We start from the raw sequence: 16666 nt of genomic DNA, 5'->3' as shown, positions 1-16666 counted from the left end.
CTGAGTAAATAAATAACTGGCATATCTTTTGTTTTGTAGTGCAGGCCATTTTAAAGTCTGCTCTGGAAGATGGCTTGAGAACTTCATTTTTTTCTGCTTCCTATCCTCTGATCATCTCACAGTTTTAACCCCTCTGTCCCTTGCTCCATCTTGCTCTTTTTTTTTTCTTTTTCTTTTTCTTTTTCTTTTTTTTTTTTTTTTTTTTTTCCTTCCAATGATTCAACTACACTTAATACTCTTTGGCCCAGGATTTCTATTTGCTATGTCTACATTTGATGAATTTGATTTGAATTTCACTGTGCCTTACCATCCTGACTGGTGGATATAACCAGTCAGGGGACTGAGTATCCACATGTGTAGACCCTACAGGGAAAAAAAAGAAGCCCTTTTAGTTCACCTTCTGGGGCACAGTGACAATTACAGGACAGAAAGTTCTGCTCTGCCATTCCTCATTGAGAACAAATGTGCTTTTGCAAAACCACAGCTAGGGAAGAAGGCAATACTTGGCAAAGAAGCTTCCATTAAGAGCACTTGCTGGAAATGTCTTCACATTGTTCCTGAAAAATACACTACAGGATACTGTAATCTTCAATTTGTATTATTTAAAATAGACAGAGAAAGAACTTTTCCAGGGGACCCAGGTGTCCTGTTGGGGAAGCTGTTGAAGGATACAGAAGCTCATCACAGCCAGAGCCACTCCAAAAGCAAAGCAATCCCCTAGATGATCCTTGAGTCCCAGAGGTGGGTTGTCCAAGAGAGGAAGGCATTAACGGCAACAACAGAAGGCATAAAGTCCAGTGCACAGAGAGTGCTATTCTTGGTCCCCAGTGTAGTGGCAGAATGTAATTAGGTGTTCCTGTAAGCAAACCATTTTCAAGCAGACCTATTTTGAGGTAAAAGAGAAAGTAGATGGAAAAATAAGTACAGCACCTGTATGTGAATGATAAATTCTCCCGGAAAACTGTGACTGCAGAGGAGCAGCATGTGTAGTGTAGGTGTTTTCATTCTATTTCTACAGAAATGCCATCTTTAAAGGGGGGATGGGTTTTGTGTATCTTTGGGGTTATCTGCATTTCAGGCGATATGCCAGGGACCAGGCAGTACACTGTGTATTTGGCATCCTGAACTCTCAGCTCTGATATGTCCAGCATCTCCCAAGGCTGACATCCAGCAGTAATCCCAAGTGGATTGTCCTGGCCAGCAACACCCCTTTCAGAAAAAGGGAAGTTTATCTGGCTCCTGTTGCTTATTACAGTCATTATTATGGATAATTTCAGAGGGTGTTGGTCAAAGTTTGACCCTTTCCCCTACGGGCAGACTGTATTCTTCTTTCAGTAGTGCTGTCTCAGGCTTCCTGGAATAGAAACTTCCCAATGGCTCTCTAAAATGTTCTCTTAATCCAGGGAGGTCCTGCAATATTGGCACTTAGTGTATTTTCTGTATAAAGGAGCAATTTCAAATCCATTTTTAAAAGGCTGCAGTGACTTTCTCTTGGGACTTGCGTAGTTAAGTTCTTAATAACTCATTTGTTGAGCTATTCATTCTCAGGGAGTTGAATGTTCTCCCTGTGCTCCTGTGGGAACACACCAGGCTCAGGCTCTGCAAACCAACAGTATGTGGACAAAGACTTCATATCACACCATCATCAAGGATGAGATCGAGTGTACCCTTAGTAAGTTTGCCATCATCACCAAGCTGTGTGGTGTGGTCGACAGGCTGGAGGGAAGGGATGCCATCCAGAGGGATCTGTACAGGCCTGAGGGGTGGGCCTGTGCAAACCTCATGAGGTTCAACAACACCTAGAGCAAGGTCCTGCACATGGTTCGTGGCAATCCTAAGCACAAATACAGGCTGGGTGTAGAATAGATTGAGAGAAGCCCTGAGAAGGACCTGGGCGTGTTGGTGAATGAGAAGCTCAACGTGAGCCATCAGTGTGCACTTGCAGCCCAGAAAGCCAGACGTATCCTGGGCTGCACCAAGAGAACTGTGGCCAGCAGAGTGAGGGAGGTGATTCTCCCCCTCTACTTGGCTCTTGTTTTACCCCACCTGGAGCCCTGCATTCAGCTCTGGGTCCCCCAGCAGAGGGACACGGACCTATTAGATAGAGTGAGTGCAGAGGAGGGCCATGAGGATGATCAAAGGGCTGGAGCACCTCTCCTGTGAAGACTGGCTGAGGGAGTTGAGGTTTTTCAGCTTGTAGAACAGAAGGCTCTTGGGAGACCTCATAGGAGGCCTACAAGAAAGCTGGGGAGGGACTGTTTGTCAGGGAGTGTAGTGATAGGACAAGGGTTAGTGTTAAACTAAATGAGGGTACATTTAGATTAGATATAAGGAAGAAGTTCTGTACTATGAGGGTAGTGAGGCAGTTGAACAGGCTGCCCAGAGAAGCTGTGGATGCCCCATCCCTGGAAGTGTTCAAGGCCAGGCTGGATGGGGCTTTGGGCAACCTGGTCTGGTGGGAGGTGTCCTTCCCATGGGAGGGGATTGGAACTAGGTGATCTTTAAGATCCCTTCCAACCCAAACCATTCTGTGATTCTGTGAGTCTATGAAAGTTACCGCCTGTTACTGTACAAGTGTGTGTGTGCACAGTCTGTCCTGCAGGAACACACCTGAAGAATCTGTCTTTGACAGGAGGAGCTCCTTGTTTCTGTTTCTTTTCCTCTCTGATCAGTCACTAGCAGTTCATGGAAGCACCAAGCATCATGATGTGACACATGAGGTGGATTATTCTCTGGATCGGGACTGGGCAGAGGCAAGGCAGGCACGTCAAACACGAAGTCAACAGGCGGCTGTTGGAGGAGGCATTTAAAAAGGTATTCCCCTGCCTAGATCACATGGAAAGATAAAGGGTACATACCAATTTCTACCACATACAGACATCAGTTTCATCTTTTGGGCCAGCATTTATTTTTTTATTAACTTTGAGAGAGGAATGTGATTTTTTTAAATGTCCATGCTTAGGAGCAGAAGTTTGACACACAGCATCACCTCAGCAGCCCACCAACCATTGGAACAGCTCTGGAGGTTGGATTTTGCTGTGAGGGGCAAGTGATCTTTGCAGTAATTGTGGTTTTCTTTCATTTGGATTGCAGACCCTCTTGACTGCTTCTGGCTGCTCTGTTGTACCTCAGGATGCCTTCTTTTGCAGAGGGCATCACTGTTGTCAGGCTGAGTAAAAAGGGTGTTTCCCACTGTAATTAAAAGTCGAGACAAACTTTCTAGGTAGTAGGAGAGACCAAACTGTAAGACTGAGCAAACAGCACCATTAAAAACAGATAGATCTGCTGCACCCAGGTTTCGGTTGTGTGGCAGAAATTCTTCTTTTGAAGGGACAGAATGAAGCTGTGGCTGAAAGAAATCTCAGCCCACTTCATTGGCACCAAGCAGAGGTCAACTCCCAGGGAGCAAAAATCTGCCATGGTAGCGTCCACAAGCAGAAATCTGTGCAGCTGTGCAGCTGTAAGCAACTAGTTCAGACAGAAACTAAGATGCAAAGAAATCTATAGTATTAGAAGCAGGAAAGTAATGAAAAGAAGTTCATGGTTTGGGCTTCACAAAGACCAAACCAGGGTAGGCTGATGCACCCTTGAGAAAAAGGAGAACAGGCAGACAGCTGCTGTTAAAAGTAATAAACAAAACAAACCACATACAAATTGAGTAGTCTGGTTTTCTACAATGTTTACAGGTGCTGCTTTATCTTAGCATGGGGGTGTTTTTTCAGAATATTGTTCTGTCAATTTTCAACATGGTCTTTCAGAATGGCCTTTTAATAGGTACTGGCCAAATTGTAATTCCTCAGGTCATACAGAGGAAAAGCCACTATCGGCTGAGTTTCTTTCCTGAAAGTTTTTAACATTTCACTGAACGCTTTCATACAAGTGTATGGCAGAATACCTCCAACTGGTAACTAGTTACACATACCTGTAAAGTTAAAATGAAGTGTGTCAGTGTAGTAGCTAGTGCAAATTAAATTCACAGATTGAACTGGCAACAAAGGGGAGGAAGGGGTCATTGACTATGTGGGAGGCTCAAGAAATCCAAAGTAATACATTTTTGAGACAGAATGTTCAGCATCAACGGTTAGGCGAAAGTGGTAAGATTTCATAAAATCCTTGCAGTATTGTAAATGTATCTACAAGGCAGAACGTTAACATTGGCAGCATTTATTACAGCTGAATAAAACATGGTGTTTTTAGAACATGGGGAGTCATGTAAAGCTTGTTCCCATTCACATGGGTCCACATCTCCTGGGTCTTGTGCAACGAAGGAAACCCAAAAGAGTTAGAGCAAATTTCTACTGAAACCTAAGTATCAGGGTTTTATTTATATATTGATGATCCCTAAATATTTTTTGTTGATTTAAATTTAATTTATTAATAAGCCAAAGCTTTATTTAAATATTTGTTTTATTTTTATGATTCCCACATGAACATAAAAATGATATTTTCTCAAAAAGTTATTTGAATTTCTGGAAAAGTTGCCAAGACTTTTTTTTTTTTTTTTTTTTTTCCATGGCAGAATTCCTCAAAATTTTGAGTTAGTTATAGCATCTAAGCTCAGTGATTTTTCTGTTTGATGTACTGATTTTGAACAGCTTCAGTGTGGACTGTGTATTTTACTTGTTTAGAAGCAAATGATGCTGTCATGGAGTTATTACATTTTAAACACCTAGTGAAATTTTCCAAAGTTACTTATCCTCAGCTTGGATCGGTGAAGGTATTTGTGCTTCTGACATCAGCCAGAGGCAGGCACTCACACATTTCTGTACATCTGTGCCTTGAAAGCAGGCCTGGTGTTCCAGAGGTCCTCCTGAAGGCTGTACCCGTTTTCAGCACCTCCAGAACCTGGCCCTGTTATATATATTTTTCCAACAAAACCTGTCATGTTGCATGTTGTATGTAATAAAGCCTGCATACCTTATGGGACAGGCAAGATAATGCTGGAAGGATCACAAAGGTTTTTGAGCATTGCAGCTGGTTGTGTCTCCTAGTGTCTCCCCTGCAGTGTAAAAGTTTTGATAGGAGGATAATTTATTAAGTTAAAACGTATGACCGTGGAAGAAAAAGTGACTTGCTCAAAACAATTGTTGCTGTTAGCAAAAGAATCTGAAGCTATTTGATACAGCGAATACAGGGTATGAATGAACCTTTCATTGTGACATGAAGTAGGTCAGTGTGTGTTGAGCAGGCTGTAACAACTAGTGGCTTCTGCTTGAATTATGGAGAAAGCTCCAGCACAGATGTAGTGTATCTTTATAGAAGTCACATCTTCTAAAGGGAGGGAAGCCAAAGTTTAGTGCTTAGATGAGGACTCAACATCAGATGTGACAAATCACAGTTCCATCTATTTTTATTTCAATAACATTAAAGAGCAATGGAGGGGAAAGAAATCTACTTCTGTGCTGTGAGAGTAGCTTTGACTGATGACTAAGTGCCAACCTGGGGAATTACAGCAGCTGTGTGTGGCAAACTTCAGTTTTCCTGAATTTCGAAGAAACTGCAGAGTTTGGCCTGCAGGTGCCAGCTTGGTTCATTTTTAAAATTTACCTAAAGAGGTGTCATGTATTGTCTTCAAAAGCACAGTCCCTCTTGCTTTTATACAAGAGGCTGAGCCACGCTGGCTACTACAAATAGCAATAAAAATTTCCTGGGCAAAATTTCCTTGGGGCCAATGGAAATCATAGCCACTGCATTAATGAATGTTGCCTCTCCCTGTGGCTCTCTGTTGCTGGTCACGGGCTTGGAGGATGCTCAGTGAGCATCCGATGAGCTGGTTTGTTCCTTCAAGGCAACCCAACTAGAGCAGACCATGCTGCTGAGGGCACTGGGCTGCAGGAGAGTCACCGTTTCTGATTTCACCTCTGATATCAGCCCATTGCAAGGGTCTGGATTTCTTGGATGCCCATGTCTTCATACGCCCCATTTGTCTCAGGGGAGGGAGCTGTGAGAGCCAGAGCCATCACAAGTCTGAACAATTTCCTGACCCCAGATTGATGTTTCACATGACGTCTGCTGACAGCAGGGAGAGTATGACAGGTGCCTTGAAGAATGAATGAATACGTACAAGCAGTGCTAGTAGGACTGAGGCAAGTATGAAATCCCACTGAAATTTTGTAAGCCATCAAAGCAGAGAGACATTAAGGATGCCTTGGATATTGGAAGAGCTAACTGATTTGTTCATGGCAGATCCAGTTTAGTTGGCTTCTGAGTCCTGCGGGCACCTTAGCCAGTTTTAAACGAGTCCCCTTGTTCTGGAAATAGCCTAGTCACCAAAAATTGTGGTATGTGTAGGTTGATCTACCTATGAAGAATTAGGGTAAATTGTCCTGCATCGGACACTGCTGTTGCAGCTGGATTGCTTCTGTTACAAGCCTAGCTCTGCATTATTCCGCTGTCTGTAGTGTGGATGTGCCATCCCTCAGAGCTGTAAACAGTAGCTCAGGGAGGGGTAATAAAGCTTAAACGTGTTTGAGAAGGAAAGAGTTTGGAGCAACATGAGCCTCTGAATTACAGCAAGTTGCCAGGATTTCTGAAGGAGTCTCAGACTGAATAAAGTGACTGTGCTGATAATGAGACTATGTAATCCCTTGTGAAATTCAGCTCCCCTGCAACGTACAAGTCCTTAAACCTTATTCTAGAATGAACTAAATTTGTTGCAGGGAAGAAGAACAATGGCGGCAATACAAATATATTGGGGAATATGGCTAAAGCGAAAGAATGCATGTCAGAAAGGAGTATTTTGGAATTCTTGCAGATGCTAATGAATTCTAAATACACGGAGTTAACTTTAGGAACAAATCATTGCTGATGACCTAGGAAGTAGGTTTAGTATAATTTTATGATTTTGACACAAAAATGGGTGCTGCATAACACTGCAAATGCTTGTATGTGTAGGTAGTTCTGTTGCAGGAGATAGTAGTCTTTTCAATGTACTTGCAGTCTTTAAGGAGGACAATTGCTCAGCTGAAGTCATATATCCCACACTCTGATTTAATTTCCTATCCATTTGATTGTTCCTTTTTCTCTTTGAATGAAATGAAGCACTGAGTTGGCATGAAACATGGTTGATTTTGGCTGTAAATATTGTGATGCTATTATATATATTGTGGGTCTGTCCCCTCCATGATAAGGTGTGTTCAGATCTGGTTCTTGCATCTTGACAAACATCAGGAAAAAATACTCAGGCAGCACAAGTTGTCTGAGATGTGAAAATGTATGAGACGTGAGGATGAATGAAATGTATTAGAACTGCTTAGGTTAGGGAGGAAACAGATGACAGGTGACGTGATAGAGAAATGTAAAATAATGAATAGTGCAGAGAAGGCTGGCTGCATGCTTGTACTTACTGATTTGCAGATATAGCAAGAACATCCAATGCACTTAGAAGGCACCACATTCAAAAGAGTTAAAAAGAAATCTTTCATGACAAAAGTGCATAAATAATCACTGACACAATCTTCTCTTGAGCAAAAAGTCTCCAGTGGGTTTGTGGGAAGACTAAACTAACATATGAGTGGTGTGAATGAAATCTTCCTACTTCAGCACATCCACTCAGCCTTTAATGGATGAGAAGAGTCTTCCTCCCTTGACTTGTTATTGGAGAATTTTTGTTTGCTGGGCATGGGACTGCTTTCTTAATGAACTGGCATCGGATGCTCAAAAAGATCAGAGAGCTGTTGATCCGCATTACAGCACCAATCCTTCTGTTACTGTAAGTTGTTCGGTCTTCAGTCCCCGTATTTCACCTCTTGTTATTTGAGTTTGTTGTTTATTTGTGTTTTGTTTTTTTTTTTCTTTTCTTCTGTGGGATAATGAAAAACTATTTATTTAACTCACTTGCAGGTTACTACCTCCAGATCAAAGAAGCACACAATTCTTGTTTGAAATTTAACTCAGATTTATCTTTGGGTACCCCCATGGCAGTCAATCAAATTACCCAGGACACTAGCTACATAGAGGTTGTTCCTGAAGAAGCTGTTTTTATGCTGAAATAACAGCTGTTAGATGAGTAGCAGTTCCAGAAATAGCAAACTACAGTGGTGGAATTTTGCTACATGGTTAAGGTGATATGGAACCGAAGATTAATGCAATGGGAAAATCAGTGTGAGGATACAAATTGAAGGAAACACAGCCACAGCTGCCATGCTATTCTAAATTTGGAGTAAGAGCCTAAAGAAACCCCACTGCAGCAGAAAAGAATGGAATCCCATATAAAGGCCAAACAGTGTTTTTAAGTACAGAAGTATCTTCTGCGGAAATGAAAAGCAGTTTGTTTGTGTTTTTTAGTTTTTTGTTGTTTTTTTTTTTCAACCTGAAGTATCTAGTCACAGGATGGCAGGTTGTTTAGAATAAAAATACTTTGATTTCTGACATTACAAGAAAGACGTTGACAAGGCAAGTCCTGTATAAGGCTACCAAGATGGTCAGGGGACTTGAGCACAGGGCACGTGAGCAGCTTGAGTTGTTCAGACCTCGGGCAGGAGTTAATGTAAACTAGAGATACATCAACAGTGTTTTAAATTGGGAGTTCCCAAACCTCACTGCTGCAGCTGCCTCATCTTCAGTGGTTCCTCCTCTTCTCTGATGTTGCCCTGAGGCCGACAGGGACCGCTGCTGCGCTAAGTGATGTTGTCGCTTCTTCCATCACTGGGCTCTGTAAAGGCCGTTAATACAGCAGAGATTATCTGTGCCGTTTAACCCCTGTCATGTTCTGTCCTGCAGTCATAAAAAGCATCATAGTGTCTTCACTGCAGGGCACTTCCCAGTGAAAGGATTCTCCCACAGTTAAGTTATTTTTTTTGAAAGCGTGTATGCTGATATTATCTGGAAAGGAGAAAATCTGGGTCTGTATTTTTAGACTGGAATCCTGTGCTGTCCCTTCCTTCTGAGAGCAGCATGCCATCAAGGACATGATAAGATAAGCTTTCCTTTTTTCCCCGAAGGGGCTGCCAGTGAAGTTGGAGCGCATGATCCCTAGTGCAACTGCAAAAAGAGAAGTTTTGAAACATCTTCAAAAACTTTTTTAATCCTCTCTCCAGGAGGACAGGGGTATTAATAGATCACAGAATAGTTTTCCTCATTTGATTACAAAGATAAAGTTTCTAGGTGCCTTTACCCTCCTTTCTTTTTTCTTCTTTAAAGATGAAAGTTGAGTGTCCTGTTGGGGGTTCCCCTTGGTCCAGCTGGAACAAGGATTTGCCACTGTTTCTGTGTCAGGCATCAAAAAGAGAGTTATGAAAAAAACTCTAGCATTTTGAAGGTTTTTTTTCCCTTCTTTATGAGGTGTATTAATATGGTGTTTTTTTCAGTGTCATGAAAATGTTCAAGAGAAAAGACTTCTCACCCTAAAGCTTAAATGATTCTGTTGCAGTTCAGTGTTGACTGACATATAAATGTGACTATAGAGTTTTCATAAACACTGACCTCATCAAAAGGACATTCTTAACATCAATGGCTTTAACAGCTGAGCATGTAAAATGCAACCTGCAGCCTTATATATTTTCCTTCCTTATCCCTTTGCTCCTTGCTGGGTTTGTAGGATGATGAACAAGATAATCAGAAATATAATCTGTAATTGAATTCAATAAACCTGTTTGAATTGACACAATTGCATCTTTTCAAAGAATATTTTCCTCTAGGTGACTGACATTTTTGATCTACAAATGAAAATATCAGGGATTTTTACTACATTAAGTCCTAATGAAGTGAAACTGCATAACAGTTTACCAGGTCCACCTCTGGTTCTGATCCTGTGAGCTGCTACATGCGTTCAGCTCTTTGTGAACCTAGAGGGAGATAAAGATGATCACAAACCACAAACTCTTTGTGGGGCATCCACAGTGAAAATAAACACCCTCACTCACTCAAAGTAAATCCTTCCTGAATATGAATATAATTTTATTTCTTCAGCTATGTGTTTCACAAAGACATGCAGCATGGAAAATGTTAGGTGAGCTTTAAAATACTTGTAAATGCTGATGAATGAATACTTCTGTTGTGCAGAAGGTAAGTCCAAAATAGACATAGTAAATGTCCTGAAAAATATAGATTGCAATAATAGATTCTTTTTATTTTATTAGTTACTCAACAAACAAAAAGCATTTCAAAACCAGCGAGTAATGAATGATTTAACAACTTCATTTGTAACATACTTAATATACTACTTTTTTTGCTTTTCCATTGAATTAGTGCATTGGGTGATTTAGTGATTTCTGTTTAGATCTAGCCAATGTCTGATAAGATTTACATCAAAGCAGTCATAAAATTAGAACAATAAATAAGTAGTGTGACAGATTCTTTCAATATTAGCTTAATTCGTGCTCCAACTTATCAAGGGTAATATTTATTATAGACCTAAAGGGCATGGAATTAAAAAACATATGAATTAGCAGGAGAATCCTGACAGTTAAAGTCGATTTCATAGCCTGTGTGTTTCCTTGCATGGCTAAGTAGGGAGGTTATGCCACTAGAGCCAATAAAACAGCATTGGCATAGATGGCAGGCAGGATGAAAAGTGAGAAAATGCTGCATGTCTGTGTAGGTATGTCTTTATGCATACTAGCTTAAATGAATGAGGTGAAGTGCAGGAGCAAACCACCACAAGTTTGTGCCCAAACTGTATATCCTTTTGTGCACTAAAAGCCTTCTGGTGCTTAGTGTACATTGACAGTCCATTTTCCCTCTGTCTCCCCAACTAAGTGGGGAGGTCTTCCTGGTGATCTTTTAAAATAAAAAGATACAGTCTTCACAAAATGAGCATTATAAAACAGCCTGTTAGGGAGCTAGTTGCAGGAGGGAGATAGAAAATGTTAATTGGTGTTTTTATGCAAGCATTTAAACTCTGCCTCTGATGAATGGGAGGGTGTTGGCTGCCTGAAAGACTCTCTTGTGAAGAGGGCATGAATGGAAGTTGCTTTTAGTCCTGATAGGAGACCTGTAGGCATCCCCACAACACTGCGTGGGTGCAGGGACTCTGGGCGTTATGTTCCCAGAAAGCCAGATCTTAAATCCTGGACTAGGATTTTAACAGTTTCACAGGTGGAAGGAAGGTGGTTAAGTCTCTTGTTGGAGTCTGAGTACTGGCTGAGTCACTATGCATACACTTCTCCCCATCTTCTCACAACAAGTCGGCTTGCTTTGATCTGAGTATTTTGGTGCCTGGTTCAGTTAGGCACTGACAGAAGAGCTGCAGTTCTTGTTACAGGAGAAATCAGCGAGGATGGCTCTTCCATTTTTCATTTTGCTTTGTGCCTTTATAAAGAGGGTGTGGGTTTCTGAAACGTCTGTCTCTGTGCCTTCCCTGCTACAATGGTCTAAACTGTGTCTTGAGTAACATTAAAATGTACATTCATTGCTTGTCTTTTTCCAGTAGAGGTAGCAACCTTTGCAAAAAGGAAAAATTTGCAGTTCTTTGCACAGCCTCCTCTTCAGGAAAACCAACATAGAAAATCTCCAGGGCAGTTCATCAAAACAGATGTATGAAACCTTCAGGGTACACCCTTTTCCCAAAAATAGGCCCTTCCTCTATTATAGGATCAGACATGTTCCTGTAAGCAAATTTTCCAGAGACATATCTGACAAACAATTCCTTCCTCTGTGCTCCATGTAATGAAAATCTACTGCTTCATCCAATTGGGATTAACAGTTCCTGCTTTAAATATGAGTTTGGGCTTGTATTGCACTAAAAGAATATTCTCCTTCTGGGCTGCAGGAAATACCTTATGCAGGCAGGAATTCTTAACAAGTCCCACAGTACCCACATTTGGCACATGTGCATATAATAGGTGTACCTGGAGTCATTCAAGTGTTCAGAAGTACAGTTTGCTTGTTTTACATTTAGATATAGTGTTATAGTTGCAGAAGTCTCTCATTAACAAAACAGAAATTACTTTGGATGATAGAAAGGAGAATTATTAGTTGTCTTTAAGCTGTTGATCCTGTAGTAGTTTTGCACCTTTCAAACATTTAATTCCTCATCACAAAGGATACTGCCCGCAGTGCTAGCCCACTATAAAGGAAGAGGAGGAATGCTGTAAGGCTGCCTGCTCTCTCAATACACCAAAAAGAAAAAGAGGTTCACAGAAGAAGCGAAGCCTGACAGGCTTCCAGCTTTTGAAGTCTGTCAGTCATCCCTCCACTGACAGCAAAGAGAGGCTTCCTGTAGTTCCTAATGTCACTCTGGGGAGTTTTGTTGGATAGGGGAGGACCCTGGTCCAAGACTACAAGCAGATCCCTCTTGGATCTGCTTCCAAAAAAAGACTTGAGGCAGCTGGTTGTTTACCAGCTTCAGGGAATGCTTCAAGCAACATCTTTTGTGCCATTCCACATCTCCGTTTACCTACCTCCACCTCTAAATGCTGTGGAGCAGTTCCTTTTTGTCTCAAATGGAATCAGTGAACATGCCCTCCTACTTACACCTTGTCTGAATTTTCTCTGTAATCTTACAGTGATTTATGTAAAGGGATAAATAGATATGTGTGGTGGTTTTACCCTGCTACACAGCTGAACTCCACCACAACCATTCTCTCACTCCCCCTCCTCAAAGAAAAAAGGGGAGAAAATACAATGGAAAGGGCTCAAGGGTTGAGATCAAGACAGGGGAGATCACTCACCACTTATTGTCACAGGCAACAGACTCAGCATAGGGAGATTAATGTAATTTATCATCTATCACTAGTGGACTAGGATGGTAAGAAACTAAAAGTAAACTGAAAACCCCTTTCCTGAACTGATCCTGGGGGGGCTGCCCACAGGCAGCAGCTCTTCAAGAACTGCTCCCACACAGCTCCGTACCATGGGGTCCATCCCCCAGGAGCAAACTGCTCCAGCACGGGTCCCCCACGGGCGGCAGCTCCCCCCAGACCCCTGCTCCTGCGTGGGCTCCTCTCCACGGGCTGCAGCTCCGGCCCGGGACCTGCTCCTGTGGGGGCTCTCCATGGGCCGCAGCCTCCTCCAGGCCACATCCACCTGCTCCACCAGGGGCTCCTCCACAGGCTGCAGCGTGGAGATCTGCTCCGTGTGGGACCCATGGGCTGCAGGGGGACAGCCTGCTGCACCAGGGGCCTCTCCACAGGCTTCAGGGGAACTGCTGCTGCCTGCCTGGAGCACCTCCTGCCCTCCTGCTGCACTCGCTTTGGGGGCTGCAGGGCTGGTGATCATTCCTCTCTCCCAGCTGCTGTAGCACAGCAGTTTTCTCCCTTTCCTAAGTCTGCTCTCCCGGAGGCCCAACCAGTGTCACTCATGGCTTGGCTCTGGCCAGCTGTAGGACCCTGTGGAGCCGGCTGGAGCTGGCTCTGACGTGACATGGGGCAACTTTTGGGATCTGCTCACAAAGGCCACGCATGCAGCCAACCCACCAAGTCCTTGACATGTAATCCCAATACAGTGTGGCACTTCTGTAGTCCATATTCTGAATATTCTGGATGGTCAGCATCAGATTTTGGTTCTGCTTTTCATGGTAGTACTGAGCATCTCTTAGACTTCTGTAAAGCCATGCCAATAGTAAGGTGATGCTTGTTTTGTGTGAGGTGTCAGAATTCAGCACCTAGTAGCTTTCCCTCTAAAGAATACATTTTTTATTTTTTTTTCTTTGCTTCCCACCTACCCTCCTCAGGGAACTTCACAAATAAATTACTGATCTAGACATAGATAAGCACACTGAAGAGTAGGGTATAAAAATAGTTCGATGCTTGTAAAATGGATCATTTTCACAGCACAAGTATTTTTACTCTTGTCTCAGAGGAACATTCAAAGTGCATGGAAAATGTTTTTGCAACAAAAATTATTGGCAATTTTCAGCTAACACAAAAATATTGGAAGTACTTTTCTTTCTGAACTCTATTTGAGCACTGCTCAGTTGAATATAACAATATATAGTTGTATTATAGAGCTTATATACTAAATAACATAGGAGAGTACATCAGTTAGAAATGTATTTCCATCTTTCCAATTACACATACTTTGCTTTACAGTATAGAGATCTACCAGTATGAACGTTAAACAAAGGCACGTAGTTGTTTTCCCCAAATTCAATTCTAGTGTTTATGGGTTCTTTGTCCTCTTTATAAATATGGCAGGACTGGCTTTGGAAAATCTTAGTTGTCTCTGTAAAAGTCTTCTAAATGTAAATGGAAGGTATAAACCAAAGCTTGCATTGCTTTTAGAAAGCCTGTACATGAGCTAGTTTGAGGACAGGGAGCAGTCTAACACAGCAGGAATGAACTTGGAGTGGGCTGCAAACTTTCCCAAGAAGCAGGGCAGATTTACTGTGTGTGGGCATCTCCATGCTCGCCTGCAAACAGTTGTTTAATCATGGCTCTATTTTGTGATTGTTTGGTGGCTCTTGCATTTCTGAAAGGAAACACAAATTAGCCAACATCTCTTATGCCTTCACCCAGACAAACTTGCAAAATCCCACAAGCCTCTACTTGCTCTTCCATGAAGCTCTGCTACTATGAGGAATATGAAAATGAATGTATTGAAGAGTGAACCCATTGCACTGATCTGTTGATTCTCATACAGGTTACAAACAAGCAGTATCATTTACATTCCAGTGACACTCTGAAGTTAGCCAGAGGGATATGAGGGATGTTTTCAGTTAAACCTAAGAAAGCCTGGATTAAGACTTTCAAGTGCTGGTACTGGGCTGTACCCACTGAAGATACCACATCTTGCATTGACAGCTGCTTTTGAGAGCCCAGAGCAGTAGGAGCTAAGCTAACAGGTTATCTGGTTTTGGTCCTGGAATTGTGATTTTAGGCTGTGGCAAAAACGTCTGTTATTTAAACATTCCCAGTCTTCACTCCTGCACTCGTGCGGTCCCCTGTGTTACTGCATTCCAGTCAATGAACTAAACTGGGGAGTTGATCTAGCTGAAAACCAAAAATAAGAGAGAGATGTGGTCCTTCAGCCAGGTTGGTGTCACTTGTGTGCACAACCAGATGTGTGTCCACAAAGCAGGAGCAGTGCTGCTTCAGGAGTGAGTCAGGCAAGGGCTGCTTCAGCTGCTACCACTGCTGGAGACAGGGCAGTTGAGCCTTCTCTGCTCTTCTAAGAGGAAGAAGGTGTAGGAAGAGAATAAACCATGGCTTTGGGGCATGTCTAGCAGAGAAGTCACATGGATGCCCTTTGCCTTCTATTGGAGACTGTCCTTTTCATACAAAAATAGTTGGTTACTGCCTTTCCACTTTGCAGGCAAACTTTGCAGCTATTACCACATCAGAGAATACAGTTTAGATTAATCATATCTGTGTTTGAACTTAGTGCTCTCTCACCATCATAGCTGTGATGAAGAGAAACAGGCTGATTTTACCTGTTAAATTTAGGGTGACAGATCAACTGCTAGTCCTTCCTTGCTTGTCTGATAAACTGCCCATTTAGCTTGCTCAGATGTTTCATGATAGACTGCTTTATTCTTTATTGAAATATCTAATGAAGAGGAGACTTAAGCAGATATGATATTACTTCGATAAATATGTATCAAGCATTAATACACAAGGTTTTACCCTCCTTATTTTCCAGGGTTTGTAGTAGGGATTATACTCAGGCACGTGTTGCCACTCCACACTGCCAGGCTATCCCTGGAGATACCATGTTGTCTCCCATACAAGCTCAGCAGTCCTGGAGCAGGACCACTGACATGCACAGAGATGGTCCTGTACATAACATCCAGGTATGTCAAATGTGTGTATTGCATTCGCCAAGGATTTCAAAACACTTTTCTGTGGATGGGAGCTTCTACTGAACTGAGCTTCTTAGGAAGGCTAAGTGAAGTGCCTGTTTTTTTCTTCACATGTTAAATGATTCATTTAATGACATTCAGCAAGTCCTTGTCACTCACTGTCCTCCCCAGTCCTGCTTCCCCTTCTGATACCTGCCATAGTCAGAGATGTCTGATGTTTGACAGAGATGAACACATTAGTTTAGGCAGGCCAAGCAACTCTAAATAAGGTAACTAGAACTGATCCCATTTTTGTAGCTGAATGAATTGCCACCTCTGCTCATCCGCACAGGCTGAAAGTTTGTGCATTCTTAAATATTTTTTACAGGAGCAGTTTAAGCTAATGGGTTTTACTGTATTGCTGCTATGGCTAGGAGCATGGACACGGTTGGTTTCCACAGGTCAACTGATGGATGGAAGCTCTGTAATTCACTGTAATTCAAGCATCCCGGTATGTGAGTACGCTTAAATTTTATTTTTGGCATTGTCTGTAACTCTTGAGATACTATTCTTGCTTGCAAGCAAAAGACCAGATAGTTCTTTCTGCCTGTGCATTGCTTCCTTGAGCCTGCTTTTACTGTTGCTTTCTACCACTTAAAACCATGTTTGCCCAGTTTGTGCTCTCCAGAGAAAGCAGAAAGCATGCAGGTGTGCTTGTCCTGAATAGCAAGGGCAAAGCCAGTGAACATCACAGATACTATGTGTCTATAGGTGTGTTTATAACACTAGACAGGTTACATTTTCACTAAGCCACAAGTTTGGTTCATTTCTTGATTAAAAAGAAAAAAAAGAGAAAGCCAATAATTTCAACCTGGACCATTTATTCTTTTAGTTGGTGACCTTTACAAGCCATGCAACACTTGGGGCTGGGATGTCTGTTACTCAGTGATGCAGGGATTTTTTATGCTATAAGCCAAATTTAACTGTTGTGATCATTTTCCATCAGAA

At 42.1% G+C, this 16666-nt stretch overlaps 1 protein-coding gene across 4 annotated transcripts in view; it reads left to right on the top strand.

Annotated features, from left to right (window-relative positions):
* Positions 1 to 16666, top strand: part of FARS2 (phenylalanyl-tRNA synthetase 2, mitochondrial) — a 265221-nt gene that overhangs the window by 198818 nt on the left and 49737 nt on the right. For 2 of the 4 annotated variants that reach the window (XM_035316395.1, XM_035316399.1), the window contains one exon: positions 15520 to 15670. The exons of the other annotated variants lie outside the window; for them this stretch is intronic. In XM_035316395.1, the coding sequence (XP_035172286.1) occupies positions 15520 to 15670 (151 nt within the window). The remainder of the gene's footprint in view (positions 1 to 15519; positions 15671 to 16666) is intronic. 4 annotated transcript variants of the gene reach the window in all.

The sequence above is a fragment of the Oxyura jamaicensis genome, chromosome 2 (assembly GCF_011077185.1).
Source record: "Oxyura jamaicensis isolate SHBP4307 breed ruddy duck chromosome 2, BPBGC_Ojam_1.0, whole genome shotgun sequence".
In the NCBI taxonomy this organism is placed as follows: Eukaryota; Metazoa; Chordata; class Aves; order Anseriformes; family Anatidae; genus Oxyura; species Oxyura jamaicensis.
The sequence above is the reverse complement of the archived record's forward strand: the minus strand, read 5'-3'. Positions and strand labels throughout refer to the sequence as shown.